The sequence below is a fragment of the Panthera tigris genome, chromosome C1 (assembly GCF_018350195.1).
Source record: "Panthera tigris isolate Pti1 chromosome C1, P.tigris_Pti1_mat1.1, whole genome shotgun sequence".
NCBI lineage: Eukaryota > Metazoa > Chordata > Mammalia > Carnivora > Felidae > Panthera > Panthera tigris.
In genome coordinates this window covers 32,640,841-32,664,885 of record NC_056667.1, presented here as the reverse complement: position 1 = coordinate 32,664,885, position 24,045 = coordinate 32,640,841, and the positions used below count along the sequence as shown (strand labels likewise).

Sequence of the window (24,045 nt, the reverse complement as noted above, 5' to 3'; positions counted from 1 at the left end):
ATCTTATCATTTAAAATCTGTTGAGCCTTAATGTGGAGCCTAAATACGATCTGTCCTATGAAATGTCCAGGTGCACTTGAGAAGAATGTGTATACTATACTGTTTTGGGTACAATGTTCTGTATTTGTTAGATCTAGTCGGTTTATTGTGTTCTCTGTTTCCTTACTTATCTTCTGCCTGGTTGTTCTTTCCATTATTGAGTGTGGGGTATTTACATCACCAATTATTATTGCAGAGTTGTTTATTTCTCCTTTCCATTCTGTCAGTTTTTGCTTCATATTTTTTGTGGTCTATTATTAGGTGCATAAGGTGTTTATAATTGTTATGTCTTTTTGCTGTATTGAACCTTTTGTTGATATATAATGTCCTTCTTTGTCTTTGTAACCTTTTTTGATTGAAAGTCTGTCTGATACTAATGTAGTAATCCCTGTTCTCTTTGGTTGCTTTTTGGCATGGAATATCTTTTTCAATCCTTCCACATTCATTTTATGTGTGTCTTTGGATGTAAAGTGAGTCTTTCATAGATATGTGTTCTTACATATTCTGCCAGTCTCTGTCTTTTGATTGGAGAATTTGATCCCTTCACATTTAAAGTAATTACTGGTGAGTGATTTCTGTCATCTATAAGGTTTTATAGGTTTTTGACACTTATTTTTGCATTACTGTCTTCTTTTGTATTTAGTTGATTTTTTGTAGTGAAATATTTGAATTCTTTCACATTCCTTTTGTGTATATTGCATAGCGCTTTGTGGTTGCCATGGGGATTACATTTACCATCCTAAAGTTATAACACTCTAATTTGAATTTATATCAGTTTAACTTCTATAATACCCAGAACCTCAGTTCCTTTACAGCTCCATCTCTACCCCTTTTGGTTGCTGACATCACATAATCACTTCTTTATACATAGTGTGCCCAAAAATATATATTAATAATTCCTTTAAATGCATTCGTCTCTTAAATTATGTAGAAAACAACATGTGGAGTTACAAATAAAAGTTACAATAATATAAGCTTCTAGACTAATCGTTTTTAGAAAATATATTAGTCTCTTTAGTCGTGTAGAGAAGAAAAAGTAGTTATAGATTGTTGCTACAGTAATACTAGCTCTTGTGATTCTCATGTATTTACCTTTTTTGAGATCTGTATTTCTTCATACAGCTTTGAGTTACTGTCTAGTGTCCTTTTATTTCACCCTGCACAACTCCCTTGAGCATTTCTTGGAGGGCAGGTCTAATGGTAACAAACTTCTTTAGCCTTTGTTTATCTGGAAATGTCCTATTTTCTCCCTCCCTCTTGAAAAGGACAGTTTTGTTGGGTTTAGCAATTCTTGGTTGACACTTTTTCTTTTAGCACTTTGAATAGATTAGCCCATTGACTTCTGACTCCCAGCATTTCTCATGAAAAATCTTCTATCTTATTGAGGTTCCTTTGTATGTGACAAGTCACTTCCCTCTCCTTTTAAGATTGTCTCTTTATCTTTGGCTTTTGAAAATTTGATTATAATATGTCCCTTGACACGTGGGTCTCTTGGCTTGATCTTACTTAGAGTTTGTTGAGCTTCTTGGATGTTTTCATTCCTCTCTTACCAAATTTGGGTTGTTTTTAGCCATTATATTTTCAAACATTTTCTCTACTCCCCCCAACCCCCACTTCTTCTGGGACTCCCACAATGCAGACTTGGTCTGTTTGATAGTGTCCCACAGGTCCTTAGGCTCTGTTTGTTTTGTTTTTTTAATTTTTTTCAAATTTTTTTCTTTGGTTACTTAAGCCTAGATAATTTTCATTGTCTTATCTTCAAGTTTGCTGATTCTTTCTTCTGACTGCTCAAATTTATCTTTGAATTCTGTAGTGAATTTTTCATTTCAGTTCTAGAATTTTATTTCTTTTGAGGTTTTCTATCTCTTTATTGGTATTTTCAGTTTGTTCATTCTTTTTTTTAAAGTTTTTTTAAGTTTATATATTGGGGGCGGGCAGAGAGAGAGAGAGAGAGAGAGAGAGAGAGAGAGAGAGAATGAATCTCAAGCAGGCTCCACGCTGACAGTGAGCCCAAAGCAGGGCTCAAACCCACCCACAAACTGTGAGATCATGACTTGAACCGAAATCAAGAGTCAGATCCTTAACTGAATGAGCCACCCATGCACCCGTGACTTTTTTTCATCTTCCTTTAGTCTTTGAGCATCTTTAAGACAGTTGTTTTAAAGTCTTTGTGTAGTAGGTCTGTCATCAGATCTTTTTCAAGGGCAAGTTTCATTGATTTATTCTTACTTTGGGGCATACTATTTTGTTTATTTGTATGCCTTGTGATTTTTTTTGTTGTTGAAAACTAGACACTTGAATCTAATAGTGTGGTACTTATGGAAACCAGATTATTTCCTTTCCCCGGGGTTTGCTGTTTTTAAATATTGTTTTTGCCTATTGTTTTTGTTTTCTTGGTTGTTGCAAGGTGTCCTTGTGCTAAGATTTTCCCTAAAGTCTTCTCAGGTCTTCTCTGAGCCTGTGCTTTTTCTCTTGGTGTCGGTGGTCATTTTCTAATTTTCCCAGTATACGTAGTTGTTTTTCACTGTCCTAGTTTTTAATGTCTGTCTCTCAAAAAGGTAAAAAGAGGAAAATGAAAGAGGGAGGAAAAGGGGCAGTAGCCCCCTTTAAAGCCCCAGGAAATCAGTTTGTGTTAGGTGAGGAGCTTGCAGCATTGGTAGAAGGTACGGCATGACCACCCTCCTTTTTGTCTGTATCTCTGTGATCAGAGCACAGATCCCTAGTATTTGGAGAACAGTGTCCTTTTTTCCCACCCTGGCTCCTGCCAGCTGTATAAGTTCGAGGAACACAGGAATAGCTGCCTGCAATGGGGTAGGGAGGAGGGATAAGTTCAGAAACTTGGGCTTTTTGTTTAATGTGGGTGTCCATTTATTCCTGTGATTCTTGTTTATTCCCATCATTCTTCTCTAATTGTCACCTCGCTCTCTCTTTAAGAATTACTAAGCCAAGAAAGAGAAATGAAAAAAATATAAAAACAGAATTAATCTCCATAAAAATCAGTTGTCTTTTGATTGTGACTTGAATTTTTAAGGATGAGTAGAAAGAGAGCTAAGATTTTACAAGACAGAGGCTGAGAAGTCACTGATAAATGAGTGACCATATTACTCAAAGTGGCTTAGTCCCTCCACCCTGGTGCAGTGTTTAGAAATTGCACCAGCCACTCATGTAAAGCCTCATCAGCACTTGGGGGCAGGATTTTTCCTCTAAGAATATACTAGAGCTGCAGCTTAGTGTAACTTTTCTCCTTTCTTTTCTTCCTAAATCTTCAGTATGGGAAATTGGCCAAAGAGTTTAGTTCTGACTGTAAACTTTGCTATAAAAAGTCATGTTATCTTGGGAAGCAGTGGCTGGAAGTCAGAGGTCTGGGTTCTGTTCCTGGTTCTGTCTTATTTTTCCTCTGGTCTTAGGTCCTCATTTGCATGAACAGAGGTAGGCCTGAATTAGACTGTTTCAGAGGCTGTTTTAAGCATGGACAGTCTGACATTCCAGTGACAGGTAAAAACTTGTGAGCAGCCAAATACAGTGTTCCTACCATGAGTATCGTTTTAGTTTCCTCTGGGAAAATGGTTGCTATTTTCTAGTTTGATTACAGCAGTGGTAGAATGCAATTGTAATTTGTGTGACACAATAGAATACCTAAGGGAGAAATAGCCTTTCCAGAATTCCAGATGCTCCATACAATGTGAGCCAGTGTTATGGTTCTTTTTCCCCAGGAGTAATTGGTGGTGGGCTTATGATGTTTGCTTCCCTCTCTTTCTACTTTGCATTAGGATGCAATGTAATTGACATTTTAGAGCTGTTACACTTAATGGCTCCTGTCAACAAAAATATATTAAGAACCTTCTGAAATGCCATTCAAATGAGATTTCTGTTTCCCATCTCCACACTTCTGAATAATACATTTTTGATCACCTTTACTTGTTAAACTTGCACAGATCTTTCCTGTCATTTTGTGCCCCCATTCACTTTGTTAATCAGCTAGGGCACTTAACAGATAGGTCTGCTTTGAAAGTGAGAAAATCAGGGACATAGGGACAGTGGTTACTAGAAAGAGCCTGTGATTTAGGAGAACTGGATTGTAGCCCTACCCCTGTCAAACTGATATTCTTTGGGCAAGTCTGCTTAGTCTCTCTGAGCCTCGGTTGCCTCAGCCATAAAATGGGGATAATCCCTGTCTTGCCCTCATTTTGGACTTAATGGGAGGCTCAGATGGTAATAGATATGAAAATGCTTTTGAACTGTTATGAAGTATATAACAACAATAGAGACATATAACTTGCCTTCAGGCCTCCAGACGGTAAGAGGCAGAGCTGGAATTAGCATCGTGTACTCACATCCAGCCTGGCACCATGTTCGAGAAGCCAGCACCACCTTTTGGTAGTTTTAGCATCTGAAAGGAGTAATTTTTCTTTCTCTTTTCTTCCTTGCCTTACCTGCTTAATTTAGTTTTAGGTAACAATTGTATTAAGATTTTAATGTTTAACTTGTTTATTTATGGCAATATGTTTTCCTTCTTTCTGTTTTTCAATCTGATTAGGAAATTTGTACATAGACTCCAGGCAAAATCTCCCTCCTTCAGTGATGCCGCCCCCTGGTTACCCTCACATCCCACAGACACTCAGCACTCCAGGAACGACTATTGCAGGTAATTTGGGCTGTGTTGCGTTGCATTTGGTACTCAGAGGGTGATACGGAAAAGCTTTAGCTGTCTCAGCAGCGAACAAGGCCATTGAGGAGGGAGTAAACTCCTTGGTGAGGGAGGATGGGGTGTGGGGTGCAGAGTTACTTGGCTTCAGTGCTGAGGAAGGGGATTCAAGTGCCATTTGCTCTTTAGACCATTTGACCTGAAGTCTCTTCGATGCTATGATTCTGATTGTTGTCCTGCCTCTCTAATGAGGTCCAGGGCATAGAGCTTGTCCTGGGGTCTTAGGAATCTTTGAGGCTTTTTGACTTTGATGGGACTTGAGCAGGCTTCAAGAACTTGCTTTGATTAGCTCCTACGTATTCTGTTCCATTCATTCTGCTGAAGTCCCCCTCCCCCCGCCCCACCTCTAGTTTCTAAGGAAGCCTCTTACAGAAGAGGTAAGTTGCAGGAGTCACTGGTTCATAAGCTTCCCCCCCTAGGTTCCTGAATACAGGATAAGTTACATTTACCAGGGCAGCAAAGGCAGGCACGTGGTTAGAGGTGGAAGGGAGCTTAAGGATTATCTAGACGAGGAAATGGAGGCTCAGAAGTTGAGATAACTTGCTCAGAGCCCCCAGTTTGGCTAAGTTGCCAAACCAAGACTCAAGCCTTGATATCTGGATTTAGAGTTCATTGTTTTTCTCGTGTACCACACTGCCCCCTCCACTTAGGCTGCTCGAGGAGCAGAATGGTGATGTGCAGACAGGAACTCAAAACCCCCAAAGAACTGTGTGCCAGGTAATAGTGAAGGAGGAGTTGGGGGCCAAGTGACCTATTCTTTGGTGAACAGGAAAGAATAAGTGTTATCTGTCCTCAGCACTCACCAGGAACTTGCAGGTGGCAAGATAGGGTAGTTAAGACTCTGGCACTGGATTCGCAGGGTTTGCATTCTGGTGCTTTGCCACTTGATAGCTGCCTAACCTTACTATTTCCACTTCCTTCTCTGTTAAAGAGAGCTCACAACACTATCTAACTCCGAGGATTGTTAAGAGAATTGAATGAAAATTATAGGCAAATCACTTAAATTAGTGCTTGGCACATAGTTAAGATATTTATAAGTTAAAAAATAAATATAGGCATTTCTGCTGTACTGTGATGTATTGAAAACCTTAGCATTTTGTAAAACGGTACATTAAAAATGGCAGGGCTTATAAGAAAAATGAGATTAGCAGCAGACTACTTGAAACTTTGTAATCAGGTTAAGCAAGCCAAACAAAAACTGTAATCCAGTAAAAAAATCTGCATGAAAAGGATATGTTTAATTCCTGATAAAAGAATGAATTCTGCAAGTAAACAGAGATTATTACTTTTAAAAAAAAGTCTGGTTTGGAAAGGGGTTTGTCAAAGCCATGGTGACAAGGGTAGAACACACCAAAATTGCAGAGCACAAGCTCTTGCACACGGCCACACAGATCTAAGAAGAGGAACGTGGAGAGCGGGCGCCCTGTCCTGCACTCAGGGAGGGCCTCCGGCACTCAGCCACGCTGATATCCTCTGTGTTTACCCGCTGTTACTTGGTGGCTCAAAAGTTAACTTGCTGGTGAGAATTCATGATGACCCAGTGTGACCTCACTGGTACACTGACATCATTCTTTTCCCATTCTCATGGGAGCCAATTCATGTTGCTGAAACACAGATTGACGCAGGACAGACTAAGAGAAAGGGTTGTGCCCATACTTGGGCACTCTAGCATTCTTTTTATGCCCTCCTTGCTACCTCCTGGTTTAATCCAACAGGTGTGGGTTTTGGAGCCAAGTGAATGGAGTTCAAATCACTTCCCTTTACTAGTTGGATGACCATGGGTAACTTGCTCATTCTGTTAAACCCAGGCCTTGTTATTTATAAAATGAGGATCATAAGAGCCACCTCGGTGAAGGCTCTTACGTAGATTAGAGCGATAATGTGCACTGAGTGCCTGGCACATAGTAAGTACTCAATCAGTGTTCATTTATTTCTTTCTTCTCTACCCAAGTCACTGCTGACATTGCCTCCTTCCTTCTAGGACATCACGGAGCCATGAACCAGCAGCACATGATGCCTTCCCAAGCCTTCCAGATGCGGCGCTCTCTGCCTCCAGATGACATCCAGGATGACTTTGATTGGGATTCAATTGTGTAGAGCTTGTTTCTGCAAAGGCACCAGACCCCAGCGTCACCTTTCTGTGCAGTGAAGGGAAAGGTTTCAGAGAATCCAGTCGAGAAAACAAAGTTGCTAATCACTTTACCGATGTTATCAAAATTTCTTTTGAAGACAATCAAAAAGATTTTAGCTGGATAAATTACTGCTTTTATCTGACCCAAACAAGTACTACATGTTTGTCTCCCTGCCAGCTGCCCTATGTAGCTCCTAACTGTTGTGTGATTTGAACGGCTTTTGCATATTTGTGTCAGTTCGATGTTGACCACAAGTGCCAGACTGATTTTTCAGACAGAGCCTATTTTGCTGCAAGCAGTTTATAGATACATATGTGTAAATATATGTACAAAAATTACTGAAAGGCTTCAATTTTTCTAATTGGATTATTACGTCTTGGAAAGAAAGTTAACTGTGAGTTTTTGTTCCTCGTTAGGCTATTTTCTGCAGGATGCTTTTAACTGATGTAGGCAACTGAAAGGAAATGGATTTTTTCAAAGCCCAGTTCCCCTCATTTAATCTGTTTTTCAGAAACATGGGCATTGAGTTCTACTCAGTAAGGACCCAGAGTTTGATGCTTTCCAAACAGTCCAGAGGGGCATGTTGTTTCTGAGCAGCATAAAGAACTGACCAAATTTGTTCTGATGCTTGGGGGGATTATAGAGTTTATGTTGTACCTTTTCCATGTCTGTTTCCCTAAATCTGCATTATAACAGTTCTAAAATTTCTTTGATCGATTAGCAGCTGGGCATATTGCTCAGCTCTTTAACAAAATCATTGCCTCCATATTCACTCTTGTATTTATTATTCAGAAGTGTTATTTTAATATTTATTGCTACCTTCTGTGAATGCTCAGCTCCTATTGGGTTCATTAAGGAGAAGTGCGGTGTCTGAAAGCACAGAATTATTTTTCTTAACAGTTTACAGACAAGACAATCAGAAAGATTGTGTCATTCTCTTTGTCGGCACTCCTTTTACCGTGAGAGTGCATGTCTCTGTCTTAGCATTCCTGCTGATTGAGACTTACTAGCTAAATAGAATTTTTCTGGAATTTGAATCAGAGTTCATTTGGGCAGTAGAACAGCAGGGCACTGTTTATAAAGCAGGTTTCCTCACTCATTCTCTTTCCACTTAGGAAGCACTGAAAGGAGGGTAGAGCCACACATAGATTTTATTTGCCTCAGTCTTCAGTGCAGATGTCATTAAGTGGTTTGCTCTTTCTGTTGTCCTTTGTGTCTGTGTATGCATGACATTTGGTTACTTTCCTTGAAATGCAGCCTGCCTCTTTGAGGTTTTTATTAGTTGTTTTTTTTGTTTTGTTTTGTTTCATATCATATCATAGTTACTTTGCATGGATTGATTGTCTTAGTTTTATAATAAAAGTAACAGAAATTAGATTTTTTTTTTAATGAATAGATTTTTAATTGGTTCTTTAGACCATAAAAAGGTGGAATTTCTTTCAGTTATGATGAGGGAATGATCTGTTCCATCAAATCAGGGGGTAATCACTGCTCACTGGTTGCTTTTCAGCATCTCTAGTCTCTACAGCCATGCTTATTAAATCACTCCAGTTAGCCTTAGTGATTTTGTGGTTGAGTGTCCTCTGCTGGGACTAGACAGACATCTTTGTTTCTGTATGTGTGTATGTGAGAGTGTTTGTCACTGTGTGTGGCTATTTTGTTTTAATGGAGTGTTGCCTTTAATGAATCACTGGGAGGCCAGCCACGGTAAAAGGCTGATGAGGTTGGGGAGAAAGGAAGGGCTTTTATGTTCCTGTTGTTTGGACCTTGCTTGGCATGAAAAATGAAGCTCGGTTCCAGCCCCTTGGCTCGGTGAAAATCGGAGGATTCTGGCAAGGCAGCCAACAGGCCCCTCTTACGTGGATCGGAGGCAAGATGAGCTAGCAGCCTGCAGAGCAAACACTTGGAAAAATGGGGGTGATTTTCAATAGTCTGCTCAAGTCACTGTTTTCTAGATACCACAAAAGCTGTTTTGAAACTTTAAATTGCTTGGGTAGCAATGTGCACTTTAAACAATTTGGGTATTGGAATGCAGTCTTACATTGAATGATTTGAGTAGAAACCACTGATGAAGATTTTACAAATTGTGTGAAGCTGATTTCCCATTTGGCAATCATTTACTGATTTGCAGTGATCAATATTTTTATGAGAATTTAAACCTAACCACACACGGCCCTGGAGGCAGAGCCTCCACTCGGACCCATCCCACCCTTGTGACTCAGGTGGCCCGGGAGCCCAGGACAGGCCTTCGTGGGGGGCACCAGACAGCCGGGAGTTACCCGGTGAGGTGCAGCGCATCCCCTCTGGCGGCTGTTTCTGTTGCTAGTTGTCAGTGCAGAACAAGCTCTGTCTTGGGTTTAAATTGACCGAAGACTCTTGGGGAAAAGAATAATAAATGCATATAATCAGATGGGGGCACTCTGTCCAGGAGAATAATCCGACTGGCATTTGTGGCAGTTTTTGAAATGTAAACGTATTCATGTGTGTTCTTGTAAATACATGTCTCTCAGATGTCCTTTGAAGTGGGAGGGAATCAATCCGGGGATTATTTCAAATGGAATAGAGTATTTTGATATTGTTCATTCAGAGGGTGATGTGTACATATCTATATTGTATATATGTGATGAAAATGCATTGGCTTTTTGTGCAAACACAATCTGCTCTCTGTACTGCTGTTGGACAGTCAGTGTTTTAATGTTTCTACAGTTTTGCTATTGCACGATTTCATATTTTGCCTCTATGATGAACGGCACCCATTCTTTGTAACTGTTTAGTGCTGTAAAGAAATATCCCAAGTGTCATTAGGATTGTTGCTGCCAGACTGATATGCATGAATGGCACTTAAAATAAATATATTATGTTAACTCTATTTACAACACCAGTTGGCCTGTGTCATTTGCTACAGTTGAGGGAACAAGATTGGAGCCAGTCCTGATGCAGAAACTTGCAGTCAGTCCTTGTGGTCTTGGAGATTGTATGTCCCATTTGTTGCTGCCTTTAGGAATATCTCACTAGCTCTAAGAAGAACTTCCTTAGTTTCTCTGAGCCTCGTTTTCCTCATTTGCAGTGCTTCTAAAATGAGAATAATAATACCTGTCTCCTAGAGTTGTAGTGGGATTAAATAAATCAATGCATTTATACATTTAGAACAGTATCGGAACACAAAAAAGTACTCAGCGTGTGCCAGGTGCGATGCTAAGTAGATACTGTTATTCTCATGATATGGGTACAATGGCTCCCCCAGATCCTTTGTTGGAAGTGACAGAGCTGAGTTTGAACCTGGGTCATTTGAATCCAATGTCGTGTTCTTTTTACACCATCCTCCATTACTTCCAGGAAATACCCCTACCTTCCCCCTATCTTTGGCCCCTGTTCTTGCCCCCGTGCGGCCTTCCCAGAGAGCTACTTCTAAAGGTGAAAGTGGAGCTTCTTAAAGTTTGCCGAACAGACACCAGCTCAAGCCTTTCCATGAGAAAGCCACAACCCCTGCCTTTAACGAGTGCAGACTTCTCCGGGACAGGTGTGGACAGCAGCCGGGGGGAGCAGCCTTGGCACAGCAAAGTTCTGCTGGTGAGGAGGTGGGTCATGCTGAGGGCTGAGGCAATGGTTTAGGAAGGCCTGAGGCTGGCATGGGCTGTTTCATTTGAGTCTTAAAAGGGCCCTGGACACACAGGAGAAGGTTTTTCCATTTATACTACTGGGCCAGGCATGAAAGCTAGACCAGCAGAGGGCTGGAGTTTGAAGCGGGAGTAGTTGTGGCTTGTCAGGGAAGAACCAAGCACAGTGATCCTAGGAGGTAAGTGATGGTGGCCCAGCTTGACTGACATGACAGGTGCAGAGGCTAAGCACTGGGCAGGGAGCAACATGGATGGAAGTGGACTTGAAGTTGCAGTCTCCCTCCCTCAGGAAAGGTAGGGCTTCCTGCCCAGGGCCTCTTGCTACTTCTAACTTAACTGTACATCACTGCTAGGAAAAGCTATTTGTTGCAACTTTACAGTTGGGGAAACTGAGGCTCAGAAAGGTTAACTTACCTGAGTTCTCCCAGCCAATGGATCTGGGATAATTCAGTCTGGGACTGACCCCAAAGCTCATTTCTTTTTGCCCCACTGCCTTCCGCAAGGGAATTTTCCCAAAGCCAGAGATAACGCCTGCCCACCAGCGTATAGGGGTCCCTTGGAGAGAGGAGCTCTGCTTTTTTCCCGTTAGAGGTAAATCTTGGTCATCAGCAGGGCCTCTGAAGGACTGTAGTTGGGGCATGGTTAAGTCTGGCCACTTTGTGCTGATTCAGGTGCAGCTGAATTTGGGCTCATCAAATGAAAAAAGTAAACAAGATCATTAAGATGCAGGTTTAACTCTTGAGCTTTTGACATGTTCCAGTGTGCAAAGGGCTGCTGTTTACAGATGCGCCCTTACCAGTTGGATAAAGCAGTCCTGCAGAAGCCACAGTAGCATCAGTTAGCATTCATATGAGGGTCCAGTGTAAACGCCCTAGGATCACAGAGCTGTCTTAAAGGCTTCGAGCTAGAAGGGGCCTTTGAAGTCTAGTGATGACCTAGTGAGCAAGGGAAGTGACTTGCTCGAAGTCACAGATCTAGAGGATTTGGGGAAGGGCAGGAGTGGAGAACGTCATTTACTTGGCAAGCATTTAAAACTCCTACATAGATCTTATTTGATCTACGCAAGAACCTGATGCTGTAGTATGTTACTCCCCGTTTTACAGCAGAGAAGCAGGCACAGTGCAGCTACATCCTGAATGCCTTCCATCAAAGCTCTCCTAGTTCAGCTCAGCCAAAAAGGGAGAATGGAAATACCGAAGATCCACCTGCGATGAACATGTGCCCTTCTGTGAGTGCGAGGTGGAAAATCTGAACCTGAGACCGTAAGTGGTAGCTGCGTCCATGTACCTGTCTGCGTGAGCATCTGTCTCGTCGCCGAGCGTAATTCCGGCGGGTTAAGATACACCTGTTCTGTGCAATATTGCTTTTGGATGCAAGCCAGCTACTTCAAAGACCTACTGTAACCAAGAGTAGAAAAACTGGCGTTAATTGGCCTTACTGAGACATGGTCTCTTTATCCCCAACATGGTGCCTTCCCAAAGGATTTTCAAGAGTGGCTTTGAACTTCACCTCCCTGTGTCTCTCCCTCCATTTATGATGTGTGACTAGTCAACATGTGCCAAGCACAGACCTGGGAGGTGGCTGCAGCAGAGCCAGAACTCAGCCCCGAGTCAGGGCTGTCTCCAACCTCCAAATCTCAAGCAGTGCCCCTAAGTAACGCTGACCCCAGAAGTACAGAATAGGACGGCGACTGTTTATTGTTACTTAATATTACTTATCCCAAGTGCTTGATGTAGAGCGTATTTACTGTTCGAAACAGCTATTATTATCAACCTCATTTTTGCAAACGCAGAATCTGAGCTATAAAGAGATCAAGTCACTGGCCCAGTGTCATCCAGCTCGTAAGTTAGTAGATGTAATAATAGCAGCGACAGCCGGAGAGCTGCCATTTCAGACCTAGGCCGCCCAGCCCTGCTGTTCTGCCCTCTTCATCACAACGTGCCCTTGATTCCTATTCCCAGGGCTGGCCCGTCAGAGCGTCAGGGCCTCCAAGCAGCGAGGCTGCAGTGAGCACCGGAGGCCACCAGAGGGCAGAGGGCTGCGGCTGTGTGCCTTTCCCACTGGGGCTGTGCTCCCTTTCTCCACAGCCCCCAGGGCTGGCTGCTCCCTGGGTAGGGAGCCCAGCCACCGGCCCTCGGATCTTCTCCCGATTTAGAGCTTGCCGGACGGAGCCAGGAGCCCGCCTAGTTCTCATCAGTAAATATACTGCTGGGGCCTACTCCAGAGCTGCCTCTGAGCCTGCTGCCCTGTCCCAGCCCTTCTGCTGTCTGCTGTCCCCCTACTCTGACTGAAGGCAGGGTGGGAAAGCTCAGCCCACCTTCACCCCCAAACTCTGACTGTCCTGAGTTTCTGCCTTTCTCGGACCGACTGATGCTGGGGGCTGGCGTTGTTCAGGCAGATATGGAGAGAGGGCTGTGGCCCTCCCAGCCCTGCTTCAGCCTAAGCAGGTTCTGGTGTCCCCACACACTCACACTCTCCCGCGGCCGTCACAAACATTGTGATTACTGCCACCATTTGCCAGGCCCTCTGCCCAGTGCTTGACAGCCACTATCTGAGTTAACACTCCCAACTGCTTTGGAGGTCGGGGTCATCATCTCCCTTTTCCTGCTGGTCCCTGCTGTTGAGAGAGGTGAAGTCATTTGCCCAAGGTCACAGCCGGTGAGAGAGGCAGGCAAGAGATCAGGAAGTCAGCTCTGCCTCCCTCCAGTCTGCTCTTCCCACTGAGGCACGCTGCCTCTTCCACAGCACTGTCCAGGTGCCCTTGACTTCCCTCCCCGCAAAAGTCACCACACCACACCCCACTCCACCCCACCCACCTCGGTGCAGGGTCTGAGCTGACGTCATCACGGGTGAATGATGCCCCTCTCTCAACGCAGGCCCCAAAAGGTCAAAGAGGCAACATCCTCCATGTCCCAGAGGACGCTTCCCTGGAAGAGAGCTGGGTTCCCAGGCACTGTCAGGGTTGAGGACTGGGAGTCCCATACAAAAGAATTCTTCCCCTTTTGTCATCTTGGCCCTGGCCTTGGCCCCATTGCCACTCCTCCCTCCTGATCGGAGCTGGATCCCAGATCTAGCTGTACCTGCTCCTGTCCCCAGGCAGCCCCCACCCTGCCCCGCCCAAAGCTTCCCAGAAGCTGGTCCATCCTGAGCTGCTGGCCTGTGGCTAAGCATGTTCCCTGCAGGCCCCAAAGGCCAGAAAAATACAAGAGGCTACAGTAAGAACACAGACTCTGCAGTCAGAAGAAGCTGGGGTTCCATTTGGGCAAGACACTGTCCTCTCTGAGCCTCAGTTTCCTTATCTATTAAATGGAGATGAAACGCCTTATCTCAAAGCGTTGATGAGACGGTCCAGGAGAAGCCCGACGGAAGGCAGCCGGCCCGGCCCCGGCCCATCTCAGTCCTGAACACTGCCCTGCCCTGTCTGCCGCCGCCTTCTTTGTCTTCCATGCGCAGCCTGTCGATGCGCCGTCCAGACCAGTCGAGTCTCCTGCACGCCATCCTCGCCCTCCCGGAGCAGGGACAGGGGTGGCATGCATCCCTCGGCTGCTGGACTGGTGCAACACCCCAGGTGCCAGCGTAGTCTTTGGAAATCGCTGCTCTTCTCGTGATCTTCCCCCGCTCTGAACCCTCCCCGACTTGTCACCGTCTCGAGGTGAAGGGCAAAATGCCTCAGCCCGGTATTTAGAGCTTCCCTCCCTGGCTGTTGCCCACAGCACCTCTTGACACATTCTCGGCTTCAGCCCTGTCCACTGCCCCCTTCCTCTCTGTGCTTCCTGCCCTTTGCCCCACGGCCCCCATCTCTGGGGCCTCAAATCTGCCCAGTGACCAAGGCCCAGTTCAAACGCCACCTGGTTGGGCAAGCATTCTCAGACCTGGCCCCAGGGGATCTTCTCTGGTGGCTCTTGGTCTGCTTCCCGCAGAGCCCTGGGGAGGCTGTGCTCCTGTGCTCGTGTCCTGCCCTCCCTCAAGCCTGTGGCCTCCGGGGCATGTGGTGGGGCATGTGGCGGGAGCTCCAGCTGTGACCCTTTCCTTCCCAACAGTCTTCGGGGAGGTAGGGCGTCTCGGTGGCCAATGCCGAGAGCAGACTGGGGGCTGGGGGGTGAGGAGGCAGCTGCCAGTTAATGGGGCTCCGACACTGCTGCCTCCTGGCCAGGCCACAGGGATGTGAGATGACAACCAGACACACCCTCTGTCCACTCCCCCACTGCCCCCTGGAGCATCAGTGAAAGAGCCTGCCTACCCCAGGGCCTGGGGGAGAGGAGGGACCCCTCCAGCCCAGCCTGGACTTGGATCAAGCCAATAGGCTTCAGATGCCAACTCAGCAGGCATTTCCTGTGTAACACTGGGCACTCTCTTCCGACAGCCTCTGTTTCCTCTTCTGTAAAATGGGCATCATTGACCTACTTCCTGGAGTCTGACTCAGCAGCTGCTCCTTTCTTCTTCCCCTTCTTTAAAGATGGGAGCCTGGGGCCAGGAAGATAGTGCGGAGGTATGGACTGAGTAGATGTTGAATCCTTTCTTTGGAATTGGTGAGAACTGACTTCTTTTCTGGAACTTTTCAGCTTTATGACCGTAGCTGTGGCCAAGCCCATATGGCAACGAATCCGAAAAGTTGCACCTTCCTCTAGGCCTAGGTAGCCACGTGCTCGTGTCTGCACTTTATCCTCTTTGCTGGCTGGGTGCCCTGAGCAGTGCACTACCAGTACAACTGTACATGGCACCTGTGTATGCACCCTTGGGAAAGCCATGGTTTCTTAGCCTCTCAACTTTTTTTTTTTTTCTTCAAAGAGAGGAATGCCTCTTTATTTTTCTTTTTTAATGTTTTATTTAGTTTTGAGAGACAGAGCGTGAGCGGGGGAGAGGCAGAGACACAAAATCTGAAGCAGGCTCCAGGCTCTGAGCTGACAGCACAGAGCCCGACGCAGGGCTCGAACTCACGAACCGTGAGATCATGACCTGGGCCGGAGTCGGATGCTTAACCAACTGAGCCACCTGGGCAACCCAACCTCTCTAGGTTTCTGAGCTTCAGTGTACTCATCTATAAAGTGGGGTCCTACAGTTATTTCTTCCAGGGCTCCTGGGTGGCTCGGTTGGTTTAGTGTCTGGCTCTTGATTTCGGCTCAGGTCATGGTTCTGGGGGCATGGGATCGAGCCCTGCCTCAGGCTCCACGCTGAAGCATGGAGCCTGCCTGAGGTTCTTTCTCCCTCTCCTTCTGCCCCTCTCCCCACTCTCTCTCTCTCAAATAAAAAAAATTTTTTAAATATTATTTCTTACATATTCCCAGAAGTGTTAAGAAGTTCACATACACTGCAACTCTTTCTCTTAGAGGAACCAGAACCTGTTACACCCTCCAGCACATGTTTACAACCGGACGGGGAGCCTGTGAAATGTGAGCCACGCCCTCTTCAAGGTCACACATATCAGAGACTCCCGCCTGGGCTCTGGTCCGGGCCTTTCTTGCTGGAGTCAGCGGGGGGCCTCTGGCCCTGGCGGACCGGGCCTCGGCGGACCCAACTTTGACGTGCACGCTGGAACCAGGCTGAGTTAACCGCTGGGCAGAAAGGAGTAGCACCAGGCATCCTCTCAGGCAGCTGCTGGTGGGGGTGAGGGGTGGCTGGCTTCCACACCTATAGAGCACTTAGTCCATAATGGGTGTCTGACAAATATCCATCCACGGCTATTGCAAAAACCACTACCTTCCTGATCCCCTAAGGGCTCAGCAGCCCCACTAGATGCCAGGCCTTGTGTGAGCACTGGGGTCACAACAAAGCACGACACAGGCTCTGCTTCCAGGAGCTCACCGGAGAGTGGGCAGGACAGACAGGTTGGCAGGTTTTACAGTGGGAAAGGGTAGGTAGGAGGTTGGTGGAGCCCAGAGGAGGTAGAGATGGTCTTAAGCCAGCCTTACTGGAGCTGGGCGTCAGGGAGGAAAGTTTCCCGGACAATCCGAAATTCGCAATGGGGTTCTTGTCTCCACTTTTCGGATGTAGAAATTGAGTTTGGGAAAGGCCACACAGCTGTTCACTGATGGGGCTGGGACTCTAGGCCAGGGCTGCTTAGCTTAGCTTCAAAGCTGGAGCTTTGTCACCGACAGCAGGTCTGGGCCCTGCCTCCCGGTTCATTCTTTGGGGCGCTTTTGGGATTCCGGTTGAAGGGTGATCAGGGGCTGATCATGAGGGGCCTTGAATGCCAGGCCAGGGAGTCTGGGCTTTCTTCTGAAGGTCTGGGGCAGCCACGGATGGGTTTTCGGGTAGGGCAGCAGGTGGTAGAGGCAGAATGGCCTGGAAGGGTACAGAGGAGCAGGAGTTTGCCAAAAGAGGTGGCCTCGGATGTGGAAAGCACAACAACCCCAGCCTCCCCTGCTCCCCATAAGGAAAGAAGAGGGGTGTTGGGTGTCCTGGGGACCAATGCCTCAGGACTCAGGTGTGGGCCCGGGGTTCCAGAAGGGCCCCAAGATCCAGCCCCCGGCAGGGAGGGGGCCCGAACTCACACCTGGGCCAGGGCTGGGCTGGGAGGGTACGGGAAGGGGAGCTGGTTCCCATTTCCCAGGGCAGACATCAGAGGTGGAGTTAGGTAGGGCAGGGCCCAAAGTCCTGAGGGCAGGGAGCTATTTCCTCTTTCCCACAGTGTGAACTGTGTTAACTACATGACTCCTGCAGCCCCCACCCACTCCAGTCCCGCCTGGCACCAGACAGGCCCCGGCTAGGGGGCTGTGGGACAAAGAGGCTCTAAGAACCAAAGCCCCTCAGTCCCTCTGTTCCTCAGGAGGGGAAAGACAAAAAAAAACAAAGCAAGCCAGAAATGGGGCTCTCCCAGCACACAGCAGCCCCACCCAAGCCTCATCCTTAAACTATATTTCAGTTTCCTTGAGTCCCCCACTGACGCAACCCTGATCCCAAACCCAGTCCTAACCAGCATCCACATCATTGGCAATCCCGACATCAACTCAATCTCAGGCGCACCCCAATTCCAAACCTCACCCTGAAGTCCCGCCCCACCCTCCGCTCCCTCTAACCTTGGCTCCCGACTTGAACTCCTACACTAACTGCTTGTCTGCCTTGCCGCAGCTTAGCCCCGACCCCAGCCCAGAACCTCAGGCTGACCCTAAGCAGCTTTCCCCTTACCCCAGCTGTACCCCGGATCTGTACCTGGTGTTCACCTCCATCCCAATCACAGCAGACTCTACCCTTACGCAAACGTCTAGCCTCACCTTCAACCTGGACTCCATCCATAACCCTACCAGATCCTATCCCATCTCTGACCCTCCCCGCGGGTGCGCTCCCACCCAGCACTCAGCTAGCAGAGGCCGCCACGTGGCTGGACTGCATGTGCAGACCTTGGGGTGCACACACATACACACGCCCCTCAGCATGCACAGACATGCACGCACTCCAACGTGCCCCACCCTCGGCTGGACTCCTCCAGCTCCTTCTTCAATACTTACTCTCTCCACCGAGCGGTTCCTGCCCCTCTCCCAGCTTTCCTGGCTTCTAGCCTGGTTTGTTTGTACATTAGAACCACGGAGCTCCCAGGGCTTTCCTTCTTCTGTGTCCTGGAGGCCTGGCTCACAACAGAGTCCGATGAACACCCACTGGACCAGGGCAAGTCCTCGTGGTGATCAGAGTCTAGAGGGGCAGAGACATACACCCGGGTAATCCTGCCCAACATTCCCGGTAGAGGAATGTGCCTGCTTCTATGGGAGCTACAAGAGGCAGCTAGGGATGGAGTGGGGGTTCTTTGGTCCGGGTCTTAAAGTTTGAGGAGGAGTTCACCTAGTGACAAGGGTGGCAGATAAAATAGCACGTTCAAAGGCAGGGAAGCATGTTCAGGAAGGGTTGGGGAGGTGAGCCTGGTAAGAAAGGCCAGGGCAAGGTGGTTAGGCTGGTCTAGTTGGGGAAGAAAGGGGGTAGGAGGAAAAGCACACATGGTGGGGGTAGTCGGAAGGCAGAAACAGTGGGATGGAGAGGGCTGGGGGAGCAGCAGCCAGGGTATCTGGAGGGAGAGGGGAGGAGTTCATTCTAAGACCATCTGAGACTGAAGGACAGACGGGAGAGCCAGGTCAGCACAGGCAGGCAGGTGGTCACCAGAGGGGTCAACCGGGGCCAGAAGCTGATATTGATCAAAATAATAATAATAATAATAATAATAATAATAATAATAGCTGAATGAGCTTTCACCGAGTGCTTCCTGTGTGCCAGGCACCGAGCTGAGCATTTGTATGACATCATTTAATCCCCAGCATGAGCCCACCAGGTGGGTGGTATTAGAATTATTGATCCACAAGGGATACTGAGGCTCAGAGAGGAGAAACAATTTGCCCAAATTCATGCACATTAAAATCAGGCAGCAGGTAGGACTTGAACCCAGTCCTGTGGGACAGGAAGAGCTGAGGCCTCCCTCAAAGTCATAGTGGCCAAACCTAGGACCTGCCTTGGCCTGCGACTCATCTCTCATCATTTGAAGCCCGCTTGGAAGCCCCTCCTCCCTGCAGGCTGAACTCCTCGCATTTCCCTGAATATTCCAGACCGTGTTCACCTCCTGGATGTTCTGCATATAGCGTCCTGTGCAAGAAGTGGCCTTCTAACCCTTGCCCCTTCTCTAAGAAAATTCCACCCCTTCTCCAGAACTCAGCCCCGGCACAACTTCCTTTGGGAAATCTTTCTGAACTGCCTGCCCCAGGCTGGGTGAGGGGGCACCACCCTGGCCTCTCTACCTCCCAACCCCCACTCCCTGACCACCCTGCATTACCACTGTCTAGGCCTCCCTCCTTAAGGGCTGGGCTCTGTCTGCAGCCCCACCCCAGCAGGTGTCAGTGAGTGCGTGTGGTTGGTGAATGAACACAGGACCCACCTGGCTAGGGGTTAAAGTAGGAAGGAGCTCAGGGTGGGGCGGGGCTTCTGCCCGGCTTCTGGGACTGATCTCTTATTTGCCAGGGCTGTCTCCAACCTTATCTGGTTAGGCCTGAGTTGAAAGCAAGCTGGTGACATGCTGACATGGTTCCCGGGTTACTCAGTAACCTTGCCCTCTTTAAAAATCCCACTGTTTCCCCCTGGCATCCAGAACCGACCGCTTCTCCCTCCTGGGCACTGCTGCCATGAATACCTTCCTGCTCTCTGCACTGTGCCTCCTCGGGACCTGGGCAGTCCTGGCAGGGGGAGTCACCGTACAGGTAAATCCTCTGTCCCTACCCCGGCCCGGCTTGCTCTCTGCTCCCAGTTCCCAGGGCCCGTCCCCTGAGAAAGCACCCCCTCTTTCTGGAGCTGGAGCAAGGTCTCAGGTGTGGCCCTTTCTCAGGAACCTGTTTCTCAGTCCTGTCTCGTATGCCCTCCCCTTCAAACTTGGACAGAAGAGAAATCACCATTTGGGAAAGCGGGTTGATTAGCCAATTTACTGAGAATGGGATTATTAGTCCCATTTTTCAGAGGAGGAAAATTGAGCCTCAGAGAGGTTCTGTAACTAGCCCTAGGCACACGGCTGAGAAGTGAAGGAGCTAGATTCAGTTCTAGACCTTCCTCTCAGCCAGAGCATCGACCTGGGTCTTGGGAACCATGCGGACATCCCAGAGCAGGCTGTAGCCTGGTCTGACACTCTGAACTTGTCTCTCTCAGGATGGAGAGTTCTCTTTTTCTCTGGAGTCAGTGAAGAAGCTCAAAGACCTTCGGGAGCTCCAGGAGCCCAGCATTCGGAACCGTAGGAAGAGTGGTGGGCCCGTGGTTCCCAAAGCCTGCAGCCACCAGAAGTTTCCCGAAGAACTCAAGCCTCTCTGCAAGGAGCCCAATGCCCAGGAGATCCTCTGGAGGTTGGGTGAGTAGCCACCTCCCTGGTGGGTGGGGCCTGGGAACTCCCTGATTGGTGGCACGGGAGGGGGATGTGCTCTGATTGGTGGGTCTGATGAGGCGGTCGTAAGTAGTTCTAAGTTGTAATTGGTGGAGCTTGCTCTAGGAAGATCCCCGCTCTGGCTGATGATTCGTTGGTAGTTCTGCATCCCGCCCCTCCGGCCTTAGCAATTGCTCCTTCTGGGCGGCATCTCCACTTTGACTGGCTGGCTTGAGCGCTACCTGTTTGAGGGGGAAAGGCCAGCCGGTCGGAGAGGACAGGCTTGGGTTTCTCCTGGGGACTCCGGGGCAGATGTCCAAGCTCTGGCTCAAGGGAGGGCGGGGCCTTGGCTCTCTGGACGCCCCATCTCTCCTGCGCAGAGGCCATCGCCGAGGACCCGGACTCGTGCGAGATCTGTGCCTTCGCTGCCTGTGCTGGATGCTAGGACGGTCGGCTCGCTGCCTCCTGCCCCGGCCGATGCTCCCACTGCCCGCAGCTCGGCCTACCCTGCCCCCAGGGGAGGCGTGAAGAGGGCGTGGCCTGGGGCGACCTGCGCAAGCCCGGCCCCTGCCCCCCAAGATCCCCTCCGACCCTCAGCTAATAAACCAGATCCCAGAGTACTCCTGGTGTCGATCTTTCATCTGCCAGCCGACTCATCACCCAGCTTTATGGGTGCCTACCCTGCCCTCAAGCTCAGAGTTTACTGTATGAAGTGCAAGGACCCTCTCTCCCTACTGAACTGGGGCTGCCATCGCACACAGGCACTGAGGGGACCTCAATCTGCAGGCCACCAGCTGGGGGGAGGGGTGCTGGAGCAAAACCTCTGCTTTTCTTTCACCTCCTCCGGGCGGGTTGGGGGAGGGCACCAAAGTCTCTAAGCCCTGAGTGAGCTCAGGAGTCCCTGGTCTGCATGTCCAGCCCAGTTTGGGTGGCTGTGAGACTGGCCCCAAGCTCTGCGGTGTTCAGGGGACCCCCAGCCCTGGTTCCCTGACCACCTCAGCGTTGCCTCCTGCCCTACCCCCTGGGACTCACCCCTTCCTCTGCTCCCCTCACCTGTGCTCTGCTCCTCTTCCCACACTCCTGGCCAGATAAACTCCTGCTCAGGTGCCAAGGTTGTGCTCCCATGGCCCCTCCCCAGAAGCCTTTCTTTACCCTCCCAGGGGGGTCTTCATGCTCCCGCTTTGTCCTCTGTGCTCTGTGGGCACTTTGATCACCCATGCCCCTTGCGAGGCTCTGGCCACCCTGTGCCATAATGGCTTCTGTGCCGGGGGAGTCTCCCTGACCCCCAGAGTGGGTGAAACCCACCACGCCAATGATTGCATGAGGATATGACCTAGGGCAGGCAAAAGCCAGAGATACCCAGTTCCAGCCCCATACCACATACCGTGCAATGCTAGGAGAAGTCACTTTCCCTCTCTGTGCCTCAATCTCCTTCCCTGTAAAACTAGGACTGTACTAGTATCTGCCACCCAGGCTGGGAGAAGTAAACCAAAACATGGGGAACCAGAGCCAAGCTGAGAATGGTTCAGACAGGGGTGAGGAGGCGAGGCATGGAGGGCTGCTTGTTAGCAAAGTTAGAGGGAATGGGCAAAGAGGAGGTGACCAGGGTATTTCTTGGGGAGTCAGGCAGAGAAGTGTCATGGGGTGATTGAGGCAGAAGTCCTTGGGCCGCAGAATTCAGAGGGTGAGGTGTCTTCAGGGCCAGGTCAGGGGAGGCTCTGCAAAGGGGAGGGGTGGCAGGCATCTGCACGAGTGTTTGGGATAGGCACTGGGGTGGATGGACATTCAAAACCAATCTGGAGGGAGGGAGGCCGAGGGCGTTCCAGAAGGGGGAGTAGGTGCGGACCTAGAAGTGGGAAGGTCCAAGGCACTAGAATGGTTCAGTCTGGACAGGGTGGGTCCTGGGAGGCACCCAGGGCTGGGTTTGAACCTGACCATGTCACTTACAAGCTGTGTACAAATAATGCACGCAAATGTGTATGTAATGCTACTTACCCTACGAACAAAGTCTCCCTGAGACTTGGTTTCCTCATCTGAAAATGGGGATGATGACAGCACCTCCCAGGGCTGCAGGGGATTTGATGTGACGCATGCTGGGGCAGAATCATGAAACGCTCCCACTCTGGAGCTGAGCTCTGGGTGTGAATCCTGGCTCTGCCTGTTACCGGCTGTGTGACTTTGGCCAGTTACTTAGCGTCTTTTCTCTTCAGTCTCCTTATCTGTGAAATGGGGATCACAAGAATCCCTACTTGGTAGGGTTGAGGGAAGGTTAAATGCAGTCACATAGGAAAAACTCTGAGAGCCCTGCAGGGCCCATAGTGGACACTTCTGCGGCTGCTATTATTACAGTTTCTGTGTAGATGGCTCAGCTTGAGCCTGGCACATAGTAGGTGGTCGGTCAGTGGCATTTCCCTTCACTGCCTCCTCCCCAGGCAGGTGGACACCCAGCGTAGCTGAAGGGAGCAGTGGGAGCGAGGCCAAATGGTACCTTTGGGCTCAGTTTAGAACGGAGAGGGCATGCTGGGGAGCCCCAGAAGGATAAGGGGCCCTGTCAGAGCAGGGCTGCGGGGTTCCCCTGGCATGTTGGGCACAGAGAGTCTGCAGGATGCAGGGCCAGGGAGGAAGGTCTGCCTGGCCTGGGGAAATGTGATAAGGGCTCATCTCGAGTGGTGGTAAGAGAAGAGAGGGCCCCGAGAGTCACAGGAGGCATTGCAAAGGCCCCAGCCAGCCTTGCCCGTGGGGTGAGGGAGAGGAAGGAACTAGAACTCTGGGGTTTGTGGCCTGGTCAAATGGGGGGCTGTGGGGCTCATGAGCAGAGCTGGGCGGTTGGGATGGGGAGCTGGTCTGGGGAAATTCGCCATGGCCTTGGCCCTGGGTGATCTGAGTTCAGAGATCACCACCCCTTTATGCCTGGCTCTCCTCTCTGGCTGCCTGGGACAGGGGCTGTGGAGGAGCCCATCGTGTGGAAGGGCCCTTCTTCAGGGAATGCCCAGCACGGCTCCTGCCTTGAGTGAAGGAGTTGGCTGCAGCTGCGAGGGTGTTGCATCAGGTGTCATCAGCGTGGCCGAGTCACAGGGAGGCAGCAACAAGATGCTTCAGAGCATGGGCTCTGTCCCCGACTGCCTGGGAAGAAGTCCGCTTTGCCACGTTGCCGAGCCTGTGGTCTTGGGTGAGCTGGTTCTCTGTCTGTACCTGGGTCTCTTTATTCATAAAGTGGAGTATTTATAATAGCACCTGCTTCATCAGACAGTTTTGAGGACTCAGTGAGTTAATAAGTGCAAAGCATTTAGAATAGGGCCTAGGGTATAGCGAATGCTCAGTAGATGTTGGCTATTATTGTTATTTTTATTCCTCAGGGCCGCCAGGATGGAGTGAGGGAGGAAAGGTCTTCCTTCCATCTAGAGCTGGCCAGAGGGTCCTGGGGAGCTCAGGAAGGTAAGGATAAGGGCCAAGGCCCCTCTTCTCGGGAGCCCTGGGGTGGAGGCAGAGCAGAAAACGGGCCTGGGGAGGGGGCACCACGTGGTTCTTCCCTGCACCCACTACTCCTGCAGCCCCACCTCCTGGGGGACGCTCCCTGCCCTCCCTGCCCCCTGGTTGTCGCTCTGGCTCTGCCGCTGGGCCAGCCCTTGGGCTCAGCTTGTGGGGTCAGGTGGGAACAGGTGCTCCATGGTTTCTTAGGTCTGAGACTCATTTCACTCCCCCGGCCCACATCCTGGAGCCTCCCTCCTCCTATAT

General features: G+C 49.2%; 2 protein-coding genes across 4 annotated transcripts in view; both read left to right on the top strand.

The window, feature by feature from the left end:
* Nucleotides 1-9,745, top strand: part of FOXJ3 (forkhead box J3) — a 148,751-nt gene extending 139,006 nt beyond the window's left edge. For all 3 annotated transcript variants that reach the window (XM_042996820.1, XM_042996819.1, XM_042996821.1), the window contains 2 exons: nucleotides 4,577-4,684; nucleotides 6,726-9,745. In XM_042996820.1, the coding sequence (XP_042852754.1) occupies nucleotides 4,577-4,684; nucleotides 6,726-6,841 (224 nt within the window). In that variant the 3' untranslated portion in view covers nucleotides 6,842-9,745. The remainder of the gene's footprint in view (nucleotides 1-4,576; nucleotides 4,685-6,725) is intronic.
* A 5,217-nt stretch (nucleotides 9,746-14,962) lies between these two features.
* Nucleotides 14,963-20,755, top strand: GUCA2A (guanylate cyclase activator 2A). Its single transcript, XM_007077370.3, has 4 exons — nucleotides 14,963-14,982; nucleotides 19,555-19,663; nucleotides 20,103-20,298; nucleotides 20,691-20,755. The coding sequence occupies exons 2-4, from the start codon at nucleotides 19,589-19,591 to the stop codon at nucleotides 20,753-20,755; spliced, it is 336 nt and encodes a 111-aa protein (XP_007077432.1). The 5' UTR covers nucleotides 14,963-14,982; nucleotides 19,555-19,588.
* The last annotated feature ends 3,290 nt before the right edge of the window (nucleotides 20,756-24,045 follow it).

Bases quoted from the DNA above. Each gene is read 5' to 3' on its own strand.
- GUCA2A (XM_007077370.3), top strand. From the start codon at position 19,589: ATGAATACCTTCCTGCTCTCTGCACTGTGCCTCCTCGGGACCTGGGCA. The intron at 19,664-20,102 runs GTAAATCCTCTG...TGTCTCTCTCAG, and splicing joins CAGGGGGAGTCACCGTACAG to GATGGAGAGTTCTCTTTTTC. The intron at 20,299-20,690 runs GTGAGTAGCCAC...TCTCCTGCGCAG, and splicing joins GGAGATCCTCTGGAGGTTGG to AGGCCATCGCCGAGGACCCG.